This window comes from Lathamus discolor, chromosome 2 (assembly GCF_037157495.1).
Source record: "Lathamus discolor isolate bLatDis1 chromosome 2, bLatDis1.hap1, whole genome shotgun sequence".
Classification (NCBI taxonomy): Eukaryota; Metazoa; Chordata; class Aves; order Psittaciformes; family Psittacidae; genus Lathamus; species Lathamus discolor.
Genome location: NC_088885.1, coordinates 116,785,271 through 116,810,436, shown reverse-complemented (window position 1 = coordinate 116,810,436; position 25,166 = coordinate 116,785,271). Strand labels below are relative to the sequence as shown.

Here is a 25,166-nt window from a genome sequence, read left to right as displayed (position 1 = left end):
AGTACGAATAGCAAAATGGAACAAGAGTTTACAATATTTTGGCCTATAGATGAAGACCTCACGTTTAAGACATGTCTTCTGGATCTGCAGCAGCATACTCCTTGAGAGCGATGCCTGCATACAAGCAGAACAAGAACGTAACTGCTTCCAGGTCTTTTGCTCTGTTTTCGCCAGAGTTTGGGAAAACAATGAACTTCAGCTGAAACATTGGCAGCTAATTGCTCGGACTATCTCGACCTCTGATTTACATACTATGAAGGCATTCTCCTGTTTTCATTCTATCACATCCACTCCGTTTTAAGAAACAGAATCATTAAACTATGCATATATGCACATAGTTGATTAGCTAAGTATACAGTTGTCCTGGGTTCAGCAGAAGCAGTCATTTTTCTCCTTGGTAACTGGTGCAGCGCTGTGTTTTGACCTTTGGCCTGGGAACAGAGCTGATAACACAAATGTTTTAATCTGACCAAGGACTCCGTGAACCTCATGCTCTGCCAGGGAGGAGGGGAGGCCGGGAGGAAGCAGGGACAGGACACCTGACCCAAACTGACCAAAGAGGTATTCCATACCACAGCACGCCATGCCCAGGATGTAACGGGGAGTTACCTGGAACGGCTAGTACACTGGGGGGTTGGACGAGGTATCGGTCGGTGCTTGGTTGGATGGGGGGGGCGAGTTATCGGTTGGCTGGTGCTGAGGTGTTATATTCTCTTCCCTTGTTATTTCCTCTATCATTATTATTATTGGTGGTAGCAGTACTGATTTGTGTTATACCTTAGTTACTGGGCTGTTCTTATCTCAACCTGTGGGAGTTACATTCTTTTCAATTCTCTCTGTCCCTCCAGGAGTAGAGGGAGGGAAAGAAGGGGGGGAGTGAATGGATGAGCTGTGTGACTTTGTTTAAACCACGACAACAGTATATGTTGTTATAACCAATGCAGATATGCTTTTCTTCGGTTACATATCTACTGCCTGTCTGTGATGGATTAATTTGTTTTTCTTCAGATACTTAGCGTATCCACACCCTACGTTTTGCTTCTATGAACATGCCAAGAAATTGATCCTATATAAGGAACATGTTGACTCCCATGCTCTGTTTCTGGACCAGAAGTACTTTTCTGCAATCCAGTTAACTGGTGCAAAGGCAGCAGCTCTTACTAAATGGTCTTTTCTCCGATTGCTGTTGTTGGCAGTATGAAACTCACAGGGTTGCAGAACCAGGTTGAAGATTAAGCACATCCTGTAGACATGCAACCAAGTTGGAGCTGTTTTCAGAAACTATTTGCATGCTATCATGCAGTTAGCAGTTCTTAGGACCATTCTCCATACACAGATGTCCCTTCTCCATATGTAAAGGTCCCCTCTCCATACATAAAGGTCCCTGGTCTTTGTCATCTCCTCAGCTGTACTCAGAAAAACTCTTTGGGAAACTGTTAGTTGGCACAGACCAAAACCACGGCAGGAACCACTTTAGTATTTTAATGCTATGGGTAATCAAGCTTCAGTGCACAGTGACATTCCTTGGAAGTATTCAATTCACTAGCACAGACATCCCCACTACTTAAATTTTTCCATTACAAATTGCATGGGAGTTCAGATGTTTTACTGTCCCTTAGCTGCCATTCATGAAAGGGCTGAAAAAAAGAGTCTGTTACAGCCATACAGGAATTTGAAGCCCACAGGCACCATTCAATGTTTCTTACTCATAATCAAGACAGCAACTGGGTAAAAATCAAGACAGCAACTGGGTAGAAGTGGCTGTTGCCCTCATCTCCCTGTTGCTGGAGAGTGGTTAAAAATGGGCAATTTAGGTCTTGCAGCATGTTCAGACTGGGGGTCAGAAAAACATGGCTCAGAGCTGCCTTCAGCATAGTTTTTATGGCTCCTGTTATATGCTCAGGGTGCACAAGTAACCATTAGTGGGAAATGAGATCCCAAATGCTGCCAGCATTAAAAAGCCTTCCAGACCATTCTAGCTAGAAGAGGTCTCTTAAAAAGTAGCTATTAAAACACCAACTTTCCAAATCCACAAAATTTCTTCTCCTCTTTGGTGATGGGAGAAATTATCAGTTTTCCTCTGGGTAGTTTGTATATAGAGCTTAAGGTTTTCACACATGGAACGTGTTAGGAATACATTAGCAGTGGATGTGATAGTGACTGCCTATTTTAGTAAAGATCAAATATTTTGCTGTTGCTCAGATCCAAACCAACCCTTCCTCCTGAAGCAAACTCATTCTGACTTCTGAGTACAAATGTCATGGTTTAAGGTGCATCAAGCTGACGTTTCAACTCCACTCTTATATTGATTAAAAAGAAAAAAAACTTCCATGAAACATATATACATCCATTCCTTGTGCAACATTCCAAAACTTTTTTGTTACAGCAACAATCAAAAGCCCACTTGGAAGTCTGGTGGCCCCTGTTGTGCTCTCTGCTGCTCAGAATTTCACCCTGAATCCACAGGATGCTGTTTGGGATGTGGTTATCCATCCACCACCTTTTGGTGTGCAACAGTAACCAAGAATTTGCAAACGATGCCCCAACAAACTGAAATCTTTGTTGTTTGGTTCAATGAGAGTCTGAATCTGAAACGCCCTTAATGGTGGAAAATTACACTTGATCCAGAGTAATGAGTTCTTCCTGAATGCAGCTGCCAAGCAGCTCAGACTCTAAAATGGGAGGTTTTTCCTTTCCATTTTCCCTCATCCAGGACAAATACAGGGATCAGGCCTCATTTATACTACTGGCATTTAAACCATTCCAACATCACAGTCTTGGGCCAGATGCATTTATTCATGTCCAGTGCAGACACAGTTGCATGTCCAGGAATGACACAGTGGTGTAAAGCTCCAGAGCATAAATGAGAACTAAGCCCTTGCATTCCTAACATTAAAGAAATTCTGAAGCTCTGTTAGTTATATTATAGTGTTCTGCCATATTATTAAGTATTCTCACAAAAGTAGATCACATTTTTAAATTAAAAAGGCCTATTATGTTCTTAATGCCTTCCTTGCACAAAACAGTGCAATGAACTAGTCTTGATTTAGCTGTAAATCTCTGACACCTTGGTATTATAAACAGGCTTATTTTCTCCACAATGACACACTGAGATGGTTTATTTCAAATTGGTAATACACAAGAGCAAAGACTATTGGGCTTTTCCTATCTGAGTGAAAGAAAAGATGCATTTCTACATCTAATAACTTCAGCAAGACTCACCTGTCATTCCTAAGATGACCTTTTGAAAATCCTGGCAAACACCAGGCATCTCTGTCAGATGTTATTTTTAACAATAAATCACTTTTATTTTTATACCTTCCCACCAGCTGAGCTGTTTCAGTCTTTTGTTCCCATGTAATTGTGGAGAGCATCATTCAACAGAGGGCAATGTATTTCGTGCCTGCTTGTGACAATGAATGCATCTAATTTTATGCCAAAAGCAAATTTACCTGTTCGCTGAGCTGTATGACTTGGGTTTCCAAATCTTTATCTGATTTTGATGCTGAGCTGCTTGGTGCAGCTTTTTTTGCTGAAGATGGGCGAGAAGGCGTTGATCCTGGTTTAGAAGCTGGACTGGATTTAGCAGCGCCTGAAAAATGCAATAAATAAATAATAATTAAGATTTCTCTTCATGATAAATATATTCCCATTAACCTGATACTGAAACAAAAGCATTCATTTTACAGGCAGCCATTTGCTCTCTCACTTCAAGGTGACAGTGGAGGAAGCTCTAGTGCTGCTATACAGAAAGGAACAAACACATTTCCTAGCAGTTTAAGTTTGCTACTGAGTGAAGTAACTCGGAAACCAAAATAAACAAACATAAAACTAAGGCTATAAAGTTCCCTTAGGTCTCAGCAGCTTTCAAGCTTTAAAAAGATCCTGCCATTAACAGACCATTCCCCCTGCCCAGCATTTACTGTATATCTATACCTATCTTCAATTTCCCTGGAGAAAGATAGACCTGACAAACCCAGCTAGAGTGTCTCAGTTTCCCTCATTTTCACATGTAAAATATCCCTGAGACATAGGTATTGAAATTCAGACAGAGCATGCAGGAATTAAACCCATCGGTGAACTCACAGTTACCATAGTGACCAAGAGATGAGTTTTGATCTGCTTAGGTTTTGGTATTTCTTTTTAATTACTCACATTGCAAATCAGCTAGAATATGGAGCAACATCTTTATTAGCAAAAGTGGCAAGTAACAAATGCCTACAGGTATGCTTTTTCACAATGCCTGTGGCATACAAATGCCCAAACAGAGGAATTGTGTGAAAGGATTTGCAGTGCCTTCATATGAACCTCACACGCATCTCCTAGCACTTTGCTCTGCCTCTCCATCTTTCCTCTCCTTGTGACTGTCTTTTTGATTTACTTCCTCAACCCTGGTACACAAGTGTCTGGCCAACTGCTCTTGACCTTGCCTAGGTCCCCATGAGCACTGTAATCTGCCTCTTCCTAATCCCCTCCAACTAAGAATAAATTTCAGATGCAGTAGACATATACATTTGGTACAAAAACTGCTCGGGTTAAAATGACAGAACAGAAACCCAGCCCCCTCTCAAACCTGTTTTGATTTATGAAGCGTGCATGTGAATCACAAGTCATGCTCTGCAGCACCCACATTTATCACTTTTTATTCAATGGCTCTAACCTGAAAAAGGGTAGATTTAGATTAGATGTTAGGAAGAAATTATTTCCTGTATAGGTGGTGCGGTACTGGAGCAGGTTGCCCAAAGAAGCTGTGGCTGCCCCATCTCTGAATTGTTCTGGGCCAGGCTGGATACAGCTTGGAGCAACCAGGTCCAGTGGGGGGTGTCCCTGCCATGGCAGGGGGGTTGGAACTGGATGAGCTTTAACGTCATTTCCAACTCAAGCCATTCTATGATTCTTACAAAAACCAAAGTACAGTTGTCCGGACATGCTGATGGGCTCCATGGACATCTTCCACCATCAAATGCTATTGGCTCTGAAGCCAGGGACACACAGGGTGTGGGAGAAAGCTCAAATCCAGCAAGCACCCAGCTGCCACCTGGGCTCTAGCTTGAAAGTCACCAGTTCCAGAGGGTGCCCCAGCTTTCTCAGCAGTCACCTTCCACCCCACACCTCATCAGCTGCTCCTCCCGTACAATTACTTGATTAACGGCAGGCTACAAATCATTCTAAGTTGTCATTTCCACATTGTGTCCTCAGCACTGGGCAACATTTTAATAAAACAATTTATTGTAAACCCAACGTTTTACAAAGGCATTACTAGGAAGAAATCACAAGGAGGCAGGGAAAGGCAAGAGAGGGAGAGACACAACTTGTGGGCCTGCCCATATTATCTAACTGCGGAACTCACACCATCTCACTGACCTAGAACTGTGTACTGTGATCCCTTGGAGGAGCTGAAAAGTGATGGGAAAGGAGAGCAGCAATGGGTTATTTCATTGAGCTTGCCTGAGCTTTCCTGATTTAGTCACAGGCCTGTCTCTGTAACAAGCATCTTCTCCTGCCTTTAAGGATAATTATGTATTAACTGGGTCATCTAATGCCAACAGAACACAAAGCCAACTTGATAATTCAGTTAGCATGAGCAAACATTTCTATGCAAGATACCCATCCTCCTTTTCCATGCTCTTTAATGCAAGACTTTTTTTTTTAAGGAATTTGTGACTCCAATAGTTTCCATGCCTAACTGCACACACAAACTCACTTCTAGCAGATTTCAGATGCAGTACACGGACTTGCTGAAATTAGGAAAATTCGATGTTGTGTATATGCCTGAACCTAAACTGCTTTTCACATCATACTTAGAGCAGCAAAGTTAATTTGCGGAAAAAACCATTAAAAATGTCAAGATATTTTGCTGCTATTTCTTTCTTTATGCCATTTCATCAACTTTAGCACCCTGCCTTCAACACTTTCCAGGTTCAGTCCAGATTTTGACTAACTAAAAATCAGTTGCTTCACAGCAGGATTAAGACGCTCTCAAAGCCAGGAAAGTAATTTGCATTTGAATTAGCAAATAAACAGAAAAAACCCTGGTGTCAAGACATGCGTGATGAACACACACACAAAATAATCACTCCGACTACAGCATTCTAGTTGAGTCTCAAGTTTTTTAATTACTACTTGTAACATGTGCAACTGCAACAGTTACCTATACAACATTCAATATGTATGCATACTAAACCAAGGTATTAACACTTACTATTGTATTCTACACCTACAAGGTGCAGTTCAGGAGAACAACTGAATATTAAATGTTAAAAAACAAGGTATGGACCTTCAGATGTGAAACCCTGGCTGGTCAATGCAGCTCCACCTCTACCAACTACGCTTCCTCTACCTGAAGGCAGCATTGGACTTTGCCTAGGCAGCAAGTACCTGCATACAAGCATAGAAGCAGCTGTTCAGCTTTCGTAGGGCAGCATCCCCCAACCCTGTTAGCTCCTCACCATTTCTCCTGGGGGGTCATGGTGCAAGACCTATGGCAAGGCACATTGTGTACCCACAGCTTGTTGCTCCCATTCATGCTCAATAGCCCTGTGAAGCAAGCTAGTTCTTTAGAGGTTGGGGTTCTGATCACAGAAAGCCATATCATTAAGTACATACCTCTTTGTAAGCTGCAGAGAAAGTTAAGGACAGAGTAGGCACGAACATTTAATCCCCAGGTATTCTCCCCTATTTGCAGCTGAGGTGCCCTCCCAGGGCGTGCTGAGAAAGCACACATCACCACTGTCTGCAGACAGGGAGGGCTGGATAGCACCAATACACTGAATTATGTTCTGCCTTCCTTTGAAAACAACAAAGCCTTCTGAATTTCTACACCAAAGTGCTACTAAGCTTTATAATGTCCAGACAAATTAAAAGAAATCAACTTTTGTTCCACTGCTCAGGATCAGCTCTTAAATGAACACAATATCCCCATTTCAGTACGAGATTAAAACCAGCTAACCTGAGCATTTCAGACTGTATTAGCGACAGCTGGATAGAATTTAATTGCAACAGAGGACGCCTTGGGATTTCTAATTTAAAAGTTCCTGGAGGAAATAAAAAAAAAAAAGCAGCTTTACTGCACATTTCTCCTGAAACATCGGTTTTAGAATCAGCGCAGAGGTAGCCTCCCATTCTAACAGAAGCTTAATTTCATAAAAGAATTAAAGGATCCTGTTTGGCGGAGTAGTGCAAAGTGCTTGAGACAGCCAGATATCTAAATGGAGATGAAAGATCTTGGTGGACTTAATGACTTTGCTCAAGCACCACAATGGCTTTGCAGTCAGTTACTGCAGTTGTTGAATAACTCCTCATGCATTGCTCAAAGGGGCTATATAATCTGCGCAGTTTTAATTCTGTCCAATATCATATCTTCTATGAAAATACTTATATATAACCTATTTACATATTTTGACAAAGCACAACATTTTATACAAATATTTTATATTAAAAATACCTGAACCAGCTCTTCACTGACCACTAAGAGACATGTGTTGCGATCGGCACCATAAACATGACCCATTACCAATTCATTTTCAAGCTTGCTGTTGATGTTCAACAAGAAGTGTGGAACCCTGCCATGGAGGGGAACAGACCCATGCCCCAGAACACGATGGCAGCCGACAGCCTGTAAAGCAGTGTGGCAGAAAAGGACTCAGGGGTCCTTGTGGACACCAAGTTAAGCATGAGCTATGCACCCCTGCAGCAAAGGCAGCTGACAGCCTCCTGGGCTTCACTGGGAAGAGCACTGCTATCAGGTTGAGGGAGGTGACTGTCCCCCTTTACTCAGCACTGAGGAGGCACATCTGGAGTGCTGGGTCCAGTAGAAGAGAGACATGAGCATACTGGAAAGAGTCCAACAAAAAGGCCATGAAGGTGACTGAGGGATTGGAGCACCTCACATGCATGGAACAGCTGAGAGAGCTGCGCCTGTTCAGCCTGGACAAGAGAAGCTTCAGGGGGATTTTATCCATCTCTGAAGAGAGGGTGCAAAGAAGATAAGGACAGGCTCTTTTCAGTGGTCCCCATTAAAGAGCAAAAAGGAACGGGCACAAAATTGAAATACTATAAACTCCATTTAAACGTAAGAACAAGCTTCTTCACTCTGATCAAATACTGAAACAAGTTGTCCAGAGGGATTGGCGGGGGTCTCCATCCTTGGAGATACTCAAAACTTGACTGGATATGGTCCTGGGCAACTGGATCTAAGTGACCTTGCTTTGAGCAGAGTGGTTGGTCTGGGCGATCTCAGACGTTGCCGTCCCACTTCCACTGTTCTGTGAGAGCCCTGTTACTGCATGTTCTGATTTTAGGTCAACGCAGGGTCCAATTAGAAGGTTTTGTAAATAACCGCTTCAATTAGCACCTGGATAACTTTTTGTACATATAGAACATTTTGCCCATATAACACTACCAGCGACGGGGAAAATAAATTCACACTTGAAAGACAAAATAATTTGTTCTTGTACTGAAATAAATTAGACGGACCAGCTTTGAAATGCATTACAGGTTTCTATCTGTGGTGCTCCAGAAACAATTACTAGTCGGTCCATCATAATTAAGTATATGGCCTCCTAGTTTCAGCTTCACTATTTTTTGCTAAAGGCTAGGTTTTACAAACAGATAGATACCCACTTCTGCAATTTAAAACAGCGGATGTTGGCAGTGTGCAGGTTTTGGGTACAGCAAAGCTCGGCTGCAAATTCCAGGTCACTTTACATCACAAGCACACTCGTGCAGACAAGAGACCTATTTAATGTTCAGAGAGAAATCTTCCTTGAAGCCATATAATTAGCACACTGCTAAATATTTATGCAAAAATTCCAAGAAAGCACGTGGATGAATAACATTGTGGAGGTGCATGAGGACAGCATGGAGAGCAATAGAAGCCCTGAGCAAGCACAAGGCTGGCTGAACCCACACAACCACCGCTTCAGTGGAATTTGGGAATCACCCACAGTCTGTCTTCAAATTAAAGGATTTCATTAAAGTGAATATTCCTGACTCATGCCACAGAAAAAGAAAACCCAAGCCCTGAGAGGCCACAGAACTAGCAATTTCTTCATGAGCTAAAGGAAAACTCTGCACCCACTTACAACAAATGAGTGAGAACACACTTACTGTTGCAGCTACACTTGCATGCAACAAAGTGCTCAATTTAGGTATGCTTAATGGCATCAGTGATGACAAGTAATGCTTAATGGGAATTCAATGCCCTCAGAAAAAACCTGACCTGACTTCCAGCATCCCAACACACTGCAGTGTAGCCACCTATTTATTCTGTGGTGCTAACTTCCCCTCGGTGGCACGGCCCTGTCTCCTCAGCTCTCCGTACCTCCACTGCTGCTGGCTACAGTACAATCTGATGAGCAATATGTTGATATCGCTGCCAGACAGCTGGCAAAGAGAAGTGTGTACAAATACTTGAAACTGAAGCACTTTCTACAAATTTCAGAGCCATCCAAGCAAGAACATACAATGGAGTCTGCTTGTCAGAGGAAAAGCTTTTGTTGGTGGCAACACTTCCTCAGTTTGCCCTTAATAGAATGAGATTTTATAGATGGGAACTAACGACAGCCTTTTCCCTGTCACAAGTGAAGACATTAGATTTAAAATCTAAAGACTGAGGTTCTGAATGACTTCTTTGCCTCTGTCTTCACTGACAAAGGCTCTGACCACACCACCCAAGTATTGGAAGGCAGACACAGGGGCTGTGAGAACGAAGGCCTTGGGCCCACGGAGAGGATCTGGTTCGAGACCATCTTAAAAATCTGAACATGCACAAGTCCGTGGGACCTGATGGAATCCATCCGCGGGTCCTGAAGGAGCTGGCGAATGAAGTTGCTAAGCCACTGGCCATCATATTTGAAAAATCATGGCAGTCAGGTGAAGTTCCCGACAACTGGAAGAAGGGAAATGTAACCCCCATTTTCAAGAAGGGGAAAATGGAAGACCCGGGGAATTACAGACCAGTCAGTCTCACCTCTGTGCCTGGCAAAATCTTGGAGCACATTCTCCTGGAAGGCATGCTAAGGCACATGAAAAACAACAAGGTGCTTGGTGACAGCCAGCATGGCTTCGCTAAGGGGAAATCCTGCCTGACCAATTTGGTAGCCTTCTATGATGGGGCTACAGAATTGATGGATAAGGGTAAAGCAGTTAATGTCATCTACCTGGACTTGTGCAAATCGTTTGACACTGTCCCACATAACATCCTTGTCTCTAAACTGGAGAGAGATCAATTTGATGGATGGACCACTCAGTGGATAAAGAACTGGCTGGACGGCTGCACACAAAGAGTTGTGGTCAATGGCTCAATATCCAGCTGAAGACCAGTAACGAGTGGTGTCCCTCAGGGATCAGTGTTGGGACCGGTCTTGTTCAACTTCTTCGTCGCTGACATGGACAGTGGGATTGAGTGCGCCCTCAGCAAGTTTGCCGATGACACCAAGCTGTGTGGTCCGGTTGATATGCTGGAGGGAAGGGATGCCATCCAGAGGGACCTTGACATGCTTGTAAGGTGGGCTGATGCCATCCTTATGAAGTTCAACCATGCCAAGTGCAAGGTCCTACACCTGGGTCGGAGCAATCCCAGGCACAGCTACAGACTGGGCAAAGAAGAGATTCAGAGCGGCCCTGCAGAGAAGGACTTGGGGGTGCTGGTCGATGAGAAAATGTACATGAGCCGGCTTCAGTGTGCGCTCGCAGCCCAGAAAGCCAACCGTATCCTGGGCTGCATCAAAAGGAGTGTGACCAGCAGGTCCAAGGAGGTGATCCTGCCCCTCTACTCTGCTCTTGTGAGACCTCACCTGGAGTATTGTGTGCAGTTCTGGTGTCCTCAACATAAAAAGGACATGGAACTGCTGGAACAAGTCCAGAGGAGGCCACGAGGATGATCAGGGGACTGGAGCACATCCTGTATGAAGACAGGCTGAGGAAGTTGGGGCTTTTCAGCCTGGAGAAGAGAAGGCTGCGTGGAGACTTCAGAGCAGCCTTCCAGTACCTGAAGGGGGGCTATAGGGATGCTGGGGAGGGACTCTTCACTAGGGACTGTAGTGACAGGACAAGGGGTAATGGGTTAAAACTTAAACAGGGGAAGTTTAGATTGGACATAAGGAAGAAATTTTTTACTGTTAGGGTGGTGAGGCACTGGAATGGGTTGCCCAGGGAGGTTGTGAATGCTCCATCCCTGGCAGTGTTCAAGGCCAGGTTGGATGAAGCCTTGTGTGGGATGGTTTAGTGGGAGGTGTCCCTTCCCATGGCAGGGGGGTTGGAACTAGATGATCTTAAGGTCCTTTCCAACCCTAACTATTCTATGGTTCTATGAAGATAACCAAAATTATAATGGCAGCTTTTACTTGTTCTCAACTGAAACCCCTATTTTCTCTAGAAACATCTCTAAACACGCAAACATTCATTTTCAATTGATGAAACCATTCCACATAGGCTTAACAGAAGAATGCAATTTAAAATTTGAAATGCTCTTGAAAACCCGCATTTTCTGAAGTCCAGCTGCCTGCTGAGCTACAAGGAGAAAGCAGCCTCAAAAAGAAAATCTGAAAGAAAATATGCAAAGAAACATAGCAATATCGTGCAACACATTCAAACCACATCCACAGTACCCTGAAAAGACTGCAATTTCCACCACTGCTTTTCAAACACAATCTTCTTTCTAGGAAGACGACCCTGGCTCCTGCACTGCAAGCAGCATTTCTTTGTGGTCTAAATTCTCAGGTCTAGTGGGTTTAAAAACTAAAGCCTCCTCATGCTGGCAGAGGAGGTGTGTCTGTATGAAGGCTGAGCCCCTTTCTACTTCCCAGGCACTGTCACTGCACATGCTGTTCCCATCGGCTAGTACAATTACTTGGCCTCGTATGAACTAGGCACAAAAGCAATCTCAGTTCACTGCCCTAAGGCTCTTCGCATCTCCATCTCTGCCACGTTGTCTTGGAGCACCATACCACTACAAGCAGAGGCTACCACCACTAATACCAACTACCTGCCGCCTGGGGAAAAACGCATTATGTTTTCATGGAAAGTAAAGAAAAGCATTAGGAGAAATTCTCTAGGCTCCCAGGAGTCCTAACTGAGCACTAGTTGTTGAAATAAAGACTGGATTTGTGGAGTATTTTTATCCCTCAAAATTAATTTACAGCACATCTGCCACAGTAGGATATACCATTTCCCTAAAGAAAATCAGTATTTTTCTTGTGCAACTGGCTCTTCAATGGCACATTATATATAAAGCATTCATGCACAAACAGTTCATTCTGCCCTGGTTATTTTCCCTGTCATAGAGCGAGTATTTTTAGCCCTCATGTGATCCTCCAGTATTTTCCAGCTCTGCTTTAGTCATCCTGCTCTCACTGAATATTTCAAACTACAACATCTAACAGCCTTCAGATCTTAGAACCTCTCACAATTTTTAGCTTATGTGTAAATAATTAATTTCATTAAGCTGTCTTTTACCTATGTGTTTTTGACACCTCACACCCCTACACAGAACAGCTTTCCATGGAGATTTGCTGTGACATACAGGAGCACTTACATAAGACACACTAAGCTAAAACCCTGACAACCTGATCACCATTTTCAATTTGATCAGATGAAGCTTTTTCCGTTGTTTTCCATGGGGAGCATTAGAGCTGGCACAAACAACAGTGCCCTAGTATTTTAATCCCTTACAATAATTTTGACTCAATTTTGACTCTGCATCTGCAGGCTGTTTTCCACTGCATTAGAGCAGTGCGGAGGCTGCAGAAGATCGAAAGCCGGCTCAGGGCTAGCAGATGGTGTTCTATCTAAAAGCAGCTGTGGTGCTGCTGGCAGAGGGCCTGCAGCAGTGGTCTATGCTGCTGGCTCTGCTCCTCGAAGGATGAGAACACACTCATTCCTGAAGATGTGGGAGCTGGATTTACCTGGCAAATCCTCGCTGCTCCTAGTTTTTCTAGAAGCAGCTTTTTACCTGTGTCACCAAAGCCGTACACCCGCTGTACCCCTGTCAGCTCGACAACAAATCGGCTCTGTCTCTCAAGGAAGGGATGAGGCAGCACGAGGGTGGCACAGCAGATTAGTTCTAAGGACCCATTTGTGCTTCCATTTCCAAGCTGCATTATCCTTGACCTGTGCTGACTCCTCAGTTGGATCGCCTTTGGAAGGGGTATGGCCATGGCTGCTGGCCTGCTCCCCACTGAACAGAAAACCCAGTGCATTTTCAGATGTCTTGAGGTTTGGGTTGCTTTAAAAGAAATTCTAAAAGAAGTAAAGACCACACTCTGCATCTGCAGAGATACAGGTAAATAGCCATGTGTCGGTACGGAAAGCAGGTATCTGAAACCGTGGGTCTCGTCCAGCTTTATTGTCAGATTAAAATACCAAAAATCATTCTAATTCATGTACTAATTCAGTACATTTTTGGTTAAGCTTTCAGAGCAGTCCATGAGGATTTGATACTTTCTTGTTAACTGGAAGACATAGCTTAGTCTATCTCTGAAAATACAGTGTTAGAACAGAGTGCTATAAAGCAGTTATGAATAATTAAAGAGTTCAGCACCTCCTAAATCACTTGGAAACAAAACTCTGGCAAATTGCACTGGAAGAGTTACTCTGTGGAACAACAGGAATCACCTAAAATGCGTCTGAAATTACTAATAGCTAAGCAAATTATTTCTTTAGAAATCTATGTACTTGATCAATTCAGAATAGGCATATTTAATAATCTGTTAAAACCAAAGAACATAGTGTGTATGATTACCCATGTGTCTGCTTGCTCCTGACACTTAACAACAGATGCATACATTGAGCTATGTCCACCGCACTCTGTTTGAAAACTTATGAATTACACTGAAAGATCTTCTGGGTTCTTTATTTGCTTTCACTATTGCTTTTTGTTCTGCTAATGAATTGAAACAAGGCAGTACAAGATTTCAGAGCTTCATTGTTACTGTAGAGCAAATCACACGCATTAAAAATGACACAGAAAAAGAAAACATACAAAAAGAGAGGCAAGCTACTGTGGCAAACTGCTATAGAAGCTGGCAAGTACTTGCTGCACTGGTGTAAGAGGTTATTGCATCGAGCAGCCCACAATGTTTACTGCTTTCACAACAAAGTCAATGGAAGTACAGCCATGCCCAAAACCTCAGCCATTTCACCAAAGAGCCAGGAAAGTAGAACAATAAAACACAAACATAGAAGTCAGGTATAAACTAAACATAAGACATTTGTATAGTCAACATAGAAGTCACAGATATCAGTTTAAACTATGCCACCTGATGTTGTACTTACTCATGGGTATGTATTCCCCCTTTGAGCTTGTATCATCAAAGAAAAAAGCTCTAGATGGGGTGTGGAATTCTTAACTTGCTGCAGAAGAACTCACAAGACTTTTTTTTTTTGCCCTTTTTCTATAAATCACTAAACTTGCTTTGCTCACATGGGCATATTATGGTTTCTATAACAACAGTAATGAATACACCTTCATTTCCAGGTAATTGTGCAAGTGCACAAGACAGAAGTACAGAAGCATGTCTTTCACGGCAACTTCACAACCACCCAGGACTTGCTTCCACATCATCCCAATTTACTCCCAGATGGCAGGAGATGAGGCACACACAGCTTGCAGGTGCATACTGCACTCCTCCCAGAATGTCCTCTTTTCAACAGGTAGCCATCAAAGGCTCCCATCCTTTCAAGCGACCAGGCTACAGGATATGGTGAGGTGTGGCACAAAGGCATCAGTGAAACAAAAATGTGCCCACCCAGAAATTGAGTAAACCTATGAATGACACCTAACAGAAATAGTTCTGTTCTAAAACGAAGCAGCAACAAAAGCTAGAACTCTCATTTCACCTAGCATCACAATGTCTGTACACACTCTCCTCAGCTCTACAGAAAGTAAACCAGCATCCTGCCTGTCATACTTCTGGACAATACTGAATACTGAAGGAACCTTTCCATAAAAAAAAATAAGTCTCACAGCCACAGGATCTTAACAAAACTCATCACACCATCTCAGTTGCTGGGAAAGGCTCGAGACATGCTCTTCATACACCAGCAACACAACATGAAATCACTTCATTATCCTCCATATCAGCTGGCTGGTTCCACTCCAGTAGCTATTCTACTTCTCCAGCATTGTCACGTTCACAGCTTTAATTTGGATTACATATTTGTGACTTTGGTAAAAACAGACCATGTGCAAGAAGAATTAACAAGCGTGGTAAAGTCTGTAATTAATAAGAGCATCTATCCCAATTTCTCAATTGTGACATTAGCACTTGGGTTTTCCCATTTTCAAAGGGAGTGCAAGACATCACATGGAAAATTATAGCATGCCAGGCCTTGAAATTCAAAAGTTCAGACACAAGATGGTGCAAAACAAAGATGTAAATAAGCTTTAGAAGCCCGGAGCAGTGCTGACCTGCTATTAGGTGCTCAGTTTCCTGGAAGCACTAATGAGCTGAAGGCAGCTGGCCAAGTATGTCCCACTTTGACGTCAGAAGCGACCAGAGCAGAACGCTGAAATCCGTGTATTCCAGAACATAAGCCAGCCTAAAACTGCAAGTGCCTTATTCCTACCCCTTCTCTTTGCCAGCACTGGTGCATATCTGAGCCCATGAGAAGACAGGTCAGAGATTTAAGTGAACCAAAAATTAATCCTTACTTGGGGAATGGGTTAGCATGAAGGTAAATCCAGGACAAACCATTCAAGGAATAAAGTGTTTGTGCATACAGAAACACATATGCACACACCTATGTGCACAAACCTATATGCATACAGGCAATCAACCCCAGTAATGATTCTTTGGTGATCATTCTGTTAGAAAAATGTTAGCTGCTCTTCTTCTCTTCTTCTTCTTCTGTTCATTTAACTCAGTTATCAAAAAATGGCATCTACTTACTCACCAGTCATGCCCATATTACACAAACACCAAAGATCAGGTTTACTCCTTTGGCCTGTTCCAGAAACCCTGTTGTGGTTTAACCCCAGTATAGAGCTGAGCCCCCAGAGCCACTTGCTCACTGTCCCCAGGTAGGATGGTAGAGAAAATGAGAAGGGTAAAGGTGAGAAAATTCACTGGTTGGGATAAAGACAGTTTGAGATGTAATGCACACAAGCAAAACAAGATAAGGAATGAATTCACCACTTCCCATTGGCAGGCCATCTCCAGGAAAGCAGGCCTCCATCACAGGTGATGGTTACTTGGGAAGACCAACACTGTCACTTTCAACGTTCCCCCCTGCTTCCTTCCTCCTTTCCCCAGCTATTATTACTGAGCACGACATTATATGGTATGGGATATGCTTTTGGTCAGTTGGGGTCAGCTGTCTGTGCTGCATCCCCTCTCAACTTCTTGTGCACCTCCAGCCTTCTCAGTGGTGGGGTGGTGTGAGGGACACAAAAGGCCCTGACTCTATGTAAGCAGTAACTGAAACATCCATGTCTTACCAACACTATTTTGGTCACAACCCCAAAACATAGCACCATACAATCACCTGCGAAGAAAGTTAACTCTAACCTAGCAAAAGCCAGTACGAACACAAAATAAAAACCTGCAAGACAGAAGTGTTTTTGAGAAAGAGCAGTAGCTGTATATTATTCACTTCAGAGGGCTCGCATACCTCAACAATAAGTGTATAAAACCACAAATCAATAAATCAATTTTTTTTTTCCTTCTGGTCAGCCCTTAAGATTTGGAAGCATCTCACCCACCATAAATAATAAAAAAGAAATCAGCCTGTGCTAGCAATTTCCTGTAAGGGTGGAGGTGTGAGGGAAGAACATACTCCATTTAATGATCTAGAATACACTTACACATCCAGCAAAAAGAAGATTAAATGCATTTGTCTCCACTATCAGACATCATTAGAATCCACAACATTTGCACCAAGGGTTTAGTGGAGGAGGCTCTATGCTCAGTATGGCTGGACTGAACAAGATTGCACCGCAAGAAGTTAACTTCTGCCACCTCAGACGCTAAGCCTAAACCAAGGCAAAAAGAATGGCCCACCCACACGAGGAAATAATTTTTAACTAGTATTTATGTAAAATAGATCACAGTGTGTAATTGTCTTCAGAGACGGAAATGGAATTCTTTAAGACGCAAGTTACCTGCAGTTGGAGAGTTTGCATGGTGAGACTTCTTGGGCAGGTTGAAGATCTGTTCGCCGGGATCTGGTGGGGGAAGAGCATCTTGGCCTTGTCGAGCTTCCACAGGATCATACTCCTTCCCATCATAGTTAGCATCAAAGAACTTCTTAAACCATTGAATGAAATCTAAGTTGTCTTGGAAGCGCCCTTTGACCAGTTTTTCCACGGGAATTACCTGAAAGGCAGAATAAAGGTTCTAACAATGTATCACTGCCATTTTTAAGTATAAACATTACGTATACCCCCTTGCTTGGATAAATCTACCAACTATATCAGTATCTATTCTTCCGTCATTGTTTTCTTCCTAAAAGAAAGGGAATTATGGTAGATTTGCAAGCGCTCTTAAAAGGAAAGAAAACCAAAATAAAACAAAGACTCAGCCTTAGAGATGGCCATACAGTGGGTGAATGTAAGCCTTTAAACAGCTCTTCCACAGAGTCACTCTTTGCTTATTTCATTGTGGCAGTGACAGCCAACATGAATGAAACTGTTCTGGGAGTAAAACTATATTCTGCTAAACAAGGATGTTTGCCTTTAATGGACATGCTACAGTTTGTCATACTAAAAACTAATAATTCTTCAAAACGTCCAGACAGGAGTTTCTTGCTCTATGTCCTATTATTTGAATTACAAAAACCCAGCAGCTTTCCCAAGATATGCCGAAGTTCAAACCAACCTACATTTTGGTAGCACATGTTTATCATACAAGCTAACCCTGAGGTTTTAACCTTGTAATTTTTTTCCATGCTATATATAGCTATACATAGAACACTTTGTGGGCATGCAGAATCTGACCAAAATGCCTATAAAGTTTTAGTAAAACAAAAGAAAGGCTATGAGGACATCTCCATATCCTGCAAATTCTTCAGAGAAATGAAACCTCCAAAAGGTGTCTTGGGGCAATACTGCAATGCTTAAGGTTCTCAGACACTGTGGGTAGACAGGGACTACAACTGCAGAAGGACGGTTGCCCTGCTTTGCTTTATTCATGCAGCTGGTTAAAAAGCCAAGTTAGATGGACCTTAATGCCTCCTGAACGCATTCATTTTTCAGCTGGAAAAAGGGTACCTAAAACCATTGCAATTCTAACTTTTGCTCAAGGTTAAGCCAACTGTACAGCATTTTGTAAGGCTACGATACTCCTACAAGGATTAACATGCCATTTTGCATGCCCTTTCAGGTTGCTCCATTTGTATCTTATTTCTACACTGAGAAGGCATAGTAAGTTTGCTCCCTACAGAATAACTGACAATGTTAATTTCGTTACGTTAACTTTATCAAGCTTTCCAATTTTTCACTAGTAAATTACACTGTAAATAGAAGCATTCACAACATTTCAGGAAACAATGAGGGATTTCCAGTGCTTTATAAAAATCTTACAGGATTCTCTATCAAGACTGTTTAAATTTCAGAATAAGGCTTCACTAAAGGCCAGAGCAGACACAGGCAGTGTAAAAACAAAAGTACGACCACACAACTTTCATTATGCATTTTGATAACACAGTAATTAATATTGGTGAGTCCATCAAAGTCTCATTCAAACATAAGCCAATACCTTATGGTTGAACAAGCCATTTTCTAAGAGGCTTCTTAACTTTACAAGATCGCATGTGCTGTCCAACCTCCTGAATCACTGGGCAAATTATTCCAGCTCTTGGAAAATTTAAATTCCTTAAACTTGGTTTTAGAAAAGAAACATAGAATAATTAGAACAGAATATTTCCAAGTTATTTTGTTAGAAATTAAGGTCATCGGTAATTTTACTGCACCTAAATTTAAGGTTCACTGATAGCAAGGAATTTCTAACACATGGTACTTTATCAAAAGGGTCTCTGATATTAAAATATAACAGGTTAGGCTGCACAATTCCTGAGCAGACAATTTTCAGTTTGTATTCAAATGGAGCATGCCAAATTTCTTTGTGGCTAAATACCATTTTCAGATGATAAAAGGTCAAGAACAACTTCACATACAACTTGTAGCTGTAGTTCCCAGTCCAAAATTTGAACAATGGACTTAAAGTATTGAAGTTCATTTCTCCCATTTTACCCAGTTTATACAACTTCCGAAACTTGTAATGACTGAAATACAACGGGTGATTGTAGGATGCCTACCTTATCCACATTCATTCTTTTAAACGATGCCTGCAGAAGTTTGAAGTTGTGAATGTATTCATGCTCCAGCTTTGCTTGAAACTTTACTTTCTTCAAACTAATGCACCCTGGGAACAACATGTCCATGAACTGGCAGTAAGCTGCTCCTATAACAAGAGAATGCATTGACGTTAATCCAGATGCACCCAGCTAAGACCAAATGGCGTTTAATGTCATTAGCAAAAGGCATGAGCAGAAAGCAACTGTGCTGAATAACTCCCTGCTGTAATTTAGCCTAACACTATGCACCCGAGATCTACTTGTCTAATGTACATTGAGCAGTGTGACACATTGGTGTGGGCTTTTCCCATTCAGTCTGGAAGCATAACACACTGTTGTGCAGCATCTGAAGAACCACCATGACTAACGCAATGCAAATCTTTCTTCTATTTAAAATGGATGTTATTGGAGTCCCTATACACAGCAGGTCTGTCCATACAGTGAGAAGATCATAGTCAAAATGGAAACCTCTTAATAAGCTTCCTCAATCCTCACAGCTCCCTGAATTCAACCAAGTTAAGATCATCTTTCTTCTGGCACTTGTAGGTGAATGCCAATCAAGCCCAAGGCAATTATTTAAGATTATACCAAACCATGACTTAAAAATAAATTGTAAAGCTCCAGCTTGTTAAAACATACTGGCCAGTTACCACTCCTCTGAAACAACCATCCTTACTAATTTTCATCTCCTGAGAAAAGCATCTCAATAAGGAGAGTTTAGCATAGTCCATCTATAGATTTCAGTAGCTGGGCTGCCAGCTTTAGGTCTCACTCAAAACAATAAAGTTTCTAAATTCAACTTGGAGGGCTATCTGAATTTACGCAGCAGTAGGCAGGGGGGTGTGTGCCTGTGTACCTCATCTGGCACAGAGCAGCAAGTATACGGAAAAATTCCTTAACTCTGTACCGACTACAGCTAACAGATGCAGCCTTTTCTTGTATACAGGGACTTCCCTCCAGCATTACCGTGTCACTGTCATTGGCAAAAATAAGTCTTCACTGTTGACACATTCAAGCATTCGGAAATTAAGGATGGAAATGTTTGAGGAAAACCGATTTCAGTTGTTCTTCAGAAGAGATATTTCTACAACATGCTTTATACTAGGAAAGATTCAGTGAAGTCCATTTCTGGAGCAGAGGGCTGCAGGTCTTACAGCCCCTGAGCTTGAGCATACAGGGCAGGGAAGTGATCGCCTGGTAACTCCCGAAAAGTTCAACTTCACTTTCACAAAAATGACTTTTGTGCATTTAGTGCAAATTGGTTTTGACAAACAAGTGTTCAGATCTTACCTAACAGCTCAGCCCAGTATCAACAACAATGGCTTTTATTAAGAAAGCAATTCTGCTGAGTGCTCATACAGAAACCAAGTTAACAAAGCGGACATCTGGCTTGCCCAGTTTTACAGGAGAGGCAACAATAACTTAAACTTCAAGACATTTTTCTCCATGGTTATGCATGTGTTTTGACAGGACCAACTTTATGCATGAGATAGTTCTCATTCTCTGTATCCACTCAACCATCATATGAAAGGTCAGAGTTCATCACTTCCCCAAAAGAGAAGCAGAGTTTAAGAGTGGAGTCCAGAAAAGCTTCTCAAAATGCTGACACAAGTTTTGTTAACGACCAAGTTCAAGCTTTACTGCTGAAAACCACTGCCATTTCTTAAAAACATCTCTTCATGATGCTTAGCTTTGTGGGGGAAAACTATTAAGAAAAGAAAGAATCTGATTTTCCAAGGACACCTTGTGCTTAGCTGTTTGGGATTGTTTTGATATGATTAACAGTCAAAGTAAAATATTCCCTAAAGGAAAAGGAGCCTTCTGGCAAGTTGCAAACTTCAGATGACAAATTTGCATCTTTTTATGGAAAGCTATATAAACACACAATTAGTTGTTCAAAACTCATCCTTAGCAAGAGAACTGGTGAGCATGCGGCAACAGGAAAATGACATTCATGGATATACAGATAATGCATAGCTTGACTGCGTTTATTGATATTTCATTTCATGCAAAAGGATTATTATGCAATCATTTAATTTTATAAACTGAGTTTGTTCCTAACTCAGTCCTTTCATCCTCCCCATATTCCAATTATAAGCTTTACTCTGATATCTAAGTAATTGCCTGGAGGCCTTGGAAACACACTGCGCTATGTTTCATCTAGATCCTTTTAAGAAACTAGAAGCCCAAAGTGTTCACATGCGATTTTCCTCTTCTGCTGGTAATGCAAATTCTTTCTGCATGCCTTTAGACAGAGTTTTACAAGGTTTAAGACTCTAGTTACAGTATTTCCTTGTGTTTCTTTCACATCATGCTGGCAGTTGTTTCTGTGTGCTTGCCAGCCAGGAGGTGGTCCTGCGTCTGCACAACACTCAAGGGCAGAGAACACTGGACTGCATCCACCTGACAGCATGAACTGGTCTCTGATACAACATCGAAGCTGGCTTCCAGGCTGTTTCCCCAACAGGAGGATTTTATTACCTTGGCAAACACAACTCATTAAAAACACTCCTTCCTGAAGTACAGAGGCAACGTACAAACATGGACTAAACTAAACAATGCAAACTACAAACAGAGGAAACTTTTCCCAACTCCCAAACCAGAGACGTGCTTACCCCAGCAACAGAAGTAAAACTATCATTAACAGTCAACAGGGACTACCTGATATTGGACACAGGGATTATGCACATATTTTAATATTATATAAGTATTTATAATTTAAGATTTTACCCCCTAAAGCTTGTAGATGGCATTGCATCTGCATGCTAAATATCAGCGTGGCAGAATGCAGACACTACTTTATACACTGCCCATGGCTGAGATTTCCTGGAGGCTGCAGAAAGAATAGCCTTACTTAAATGATGCAATATTGCGATGCCTTTACCTCACAGGCACAGCATATAGACATGTAGTCCTCTGCATACAGGACAGCGCTTTAGGCTTATTCACTTTAATAAACAATGCAGGTGCATATGAAAGGAATATTTTTAACAGAAAATGGCTGTAGAGATACTGTCATCGCGGCTTGTGACATACTTCTTGCATAATTGACATGAACAAAAGAGGATTTTTATGCCATTATATTTTATTCAAGATTTTAAAACTTTCCTACATTTTCTGCAAAAATACACCCTGAATACTACAAAGACCCTCCAAAACCTGAACAAATCTATACAGGAGTTAAAAACTCATTACCTGTTCAGAATGGCTCTCAATAAATCTGGTTTTATGACCAAAACATTTTTATGTGCATGAAGATACACACAAACTGAAATAATCTGAAATCTATTCAAATGAAAGATGAAAACTACAGCTGGTAGCACTGCAGATCAGTGTTAAAAACCTCTTTACCTGTATTAGCTAACAAGCAATTTAGAATCACTGGCTAGAAGTCCTTTTGTATTCTGATCTGGAATATCAATGCAGCTACTAATTACAGAAGATATTTACATGCCAGACTCCAAACCTGCAGACTCTACTGTGCCAACTGCACCCCCAGCAGCCACTACTGCCTTGATTAGTGAGCAGTAAGATTGCAGCAGCATCATGGAGTCTGGAGGTGTTTGCTGGGCTCCCCACACCAGGCTCAGGGCACAGCAGCAGCAAACATCAGTGAGGGGACTGCACCCACTATGGTGGGCAGGCAGGCAGCTGCCAGGAACGGGAAAGGGGTGCTGGGGCAGAATTAAGTCACAAAAGTACAAACAGAATTTAAAAGGTAGCTGTTTAAAGTTCTTACAGTTGAAGAGTTTTACCACATGGCAGTGGTAAAGCTGAAAATTTCTACCAAATCTCTATAATCAGAATATTTTTACAGCATTTTTACTTAGAATCTTTCACTTGTCCCCCTTCCAGTAAACAATGTCGAACTCATTCTAGCTTTTGTCCTATACTCTTCTTCCCCTGCTTTCCCTTGCTTTCCCTTCTTTCCCACACGCAGAGAGTTGTGGTCACTGGCTCAATGTGCAGCTCAAGACCAGTAACGAGTGGTGTCCCTCAGGGATCGGTGTTGGGACCGGTCTTGTTCAACACCTTTGTTGCTGACGTGGACAGTGGGATTGAGTGCGCCCTCAGCAAGTTTGCCGATGACACCAAGCTGTGTGGTCCGGTTTATACGCTGCAGGGAACGGCTGCCATCCAGAGGGACCTTGACACGCTTGTGAGGTGGGCTGATGCCAACCTGATGAAGTTCAACCATGACAACCATGACCTGGGTAGGAGCAATCCCAGGCACAGCTACAGGTTGGGCAGAGCAGCCCTGTGGAGAAGGACTTGGGGGTGTTGGCTGATGAGAAACTGAACATGAGCCAGCAGTGTGCGCTTGCAGCCCAGAAAGCCAACCGCATCCTGGCCTGCATCAAAAGGAGTGTGACCAGCAGGTCCAAGGAGGTGATCCTGCCCCTCTACTCTGCTCTTGTGAGACCTCACCTGGAGTATTGTGTGCAGTTCTGGTGTCCTCAACATAAAGAGGACATGGAACTGCTGGAACAAGTCCAGAGGAGGGCCACGAGGATGATCAGGGGACTGGAGCACCTCCCGTATGAAGACAGGCTGAGGAAGTTGGGGCTGTTCAGCCTGAAGAAGAGAAGGCTGCGTGGGGACCTCAGAGCAGCCTTCCAGTACCTGAAGGGGGGCTATAGGGATGCTGGGGAGGGACTCTTCATTAGGGACCGTAGTGATAGGGCAAGGGGTAATGGGTTAAAACTTAAACAGGGGAAGTTTAGATTGGATATAAGGAGGAAGCTCTTTCCTGTTAAGGTGGTGAGGCACTGGAATGGGCTGCCCAAGGAAGTTGTGAGTGCTCCATCCCTGGCAGTGTTCAAGGCCAGGTTGGACAGAGCCTTTGGTGGCATGGTTTAGTGTGAGGTGTCTCTGCCCATGGCAGGGGGGTTGGAACTAGATGATCTTAAGGTCCTTTCCAACCCTAACTATTCTATGGTTCTACAGTTCTAATGTTTCCTTCCCAGACTGTCCATGCTTATTTTGCTCTGAAGCATGTGCACACTGTATCACAGATTTTCAGTTTTCCTCCTTTCTCCTCTTCCATCTGGAGGCTGACGGATCCACGAACGCAGACAAGTGTTTTCTTGATAATCAAAAATACTTGCGCTTCTATTTAAAGCAACAGGATGTCAAAGGAGAGAACAATGAAGACAAGTGAATCCTGTTTGCTACAAGTTTTTACTGTTTAGTAAGCTTCCCAGAGCAAGATTACATCCTTGGGGGGAGGAGAATAGCTTTTATGTTTATATAAAGGCAAGTATTATTTGCAAACTAACTTCCTTAAACTTACTATAGTTAGTACTTCATATACTAATAAAGTATTTCATAGAAATACTATAAGCTCAGTTACTGCTAAGTAAAGATATGTCCCGTATAGCAGAATCAGGTCAATCCTTCACATCAAACGTCAGAAGACTCAGACTCCTCCCCGGTCATCTCTGTAGTGTGTGGGAGCAAGATCCTAGAAAGTCACATAAACCACCAGCCAATCCAGGAACACAAAGGGCTCATGAAAAGATAGGGCCTGTCGGGGGGGGGGGGTGCTTCTTTATTTCAATTCTGATATCCAAGCCACAGCAAAAAGAGCCAAGTGCTACACTAGAAATCTGCTTAGTATAGAATAGCATTCAATTCAGGTTCAAACCTTTAACCGGGCCTCAGTCCGACTTCTCACATACTCAATCTTTGAAAAACATTTCCTTAAAGCAAACAGACAAACAAACCATTCCAATTACAGCAAAAAGGTACGGTCAGCCTCTTTCCCAAGTGGCATTTTTCAGATAACCTAAAAACACATCCAGTCACATTAGATACAAATGACTTCAAAGTATTCATTCCCTCCAAAGCTGTAACAACCCAAACACGCATTT

General features: G+C 42.4%; 1 protein-coding gene across 5 annotated transcripts in view; it reads right to left on the bottom strand.

Moving 5' to 3' along the window:
• The window catches only part of MAPRE2 (microtubule associated protein RP/EB family member 2), a 106,715-nt gene that overhangs the window by 10,251 nt on the left and 71,298 nt on the right, over nt 1-25,166 (bottom strand). For all 5 annotated transcript variants that reach the window (XM_065668221.1, XM_065668222.1, XM_065668219.1 and 2 more), the window contains 3 exons: nt 19,255-19,400; nt 17,102-17,315; nt 3,453-3,592 (listed from right to left, as the gene is read on the bottom strand). In XM_065668221.1, the coding sequence (XP_065524293.1) occupies nt 3,453-3,592; nt 17,102-17,315; nt 19,255-19,400 (500 nt within the window). The remainder of the gene's footprint in view (nt 1-3,452; nt 3,593-17,101; nt 17,316-19,254; nt 19,401-25,166) is intronic.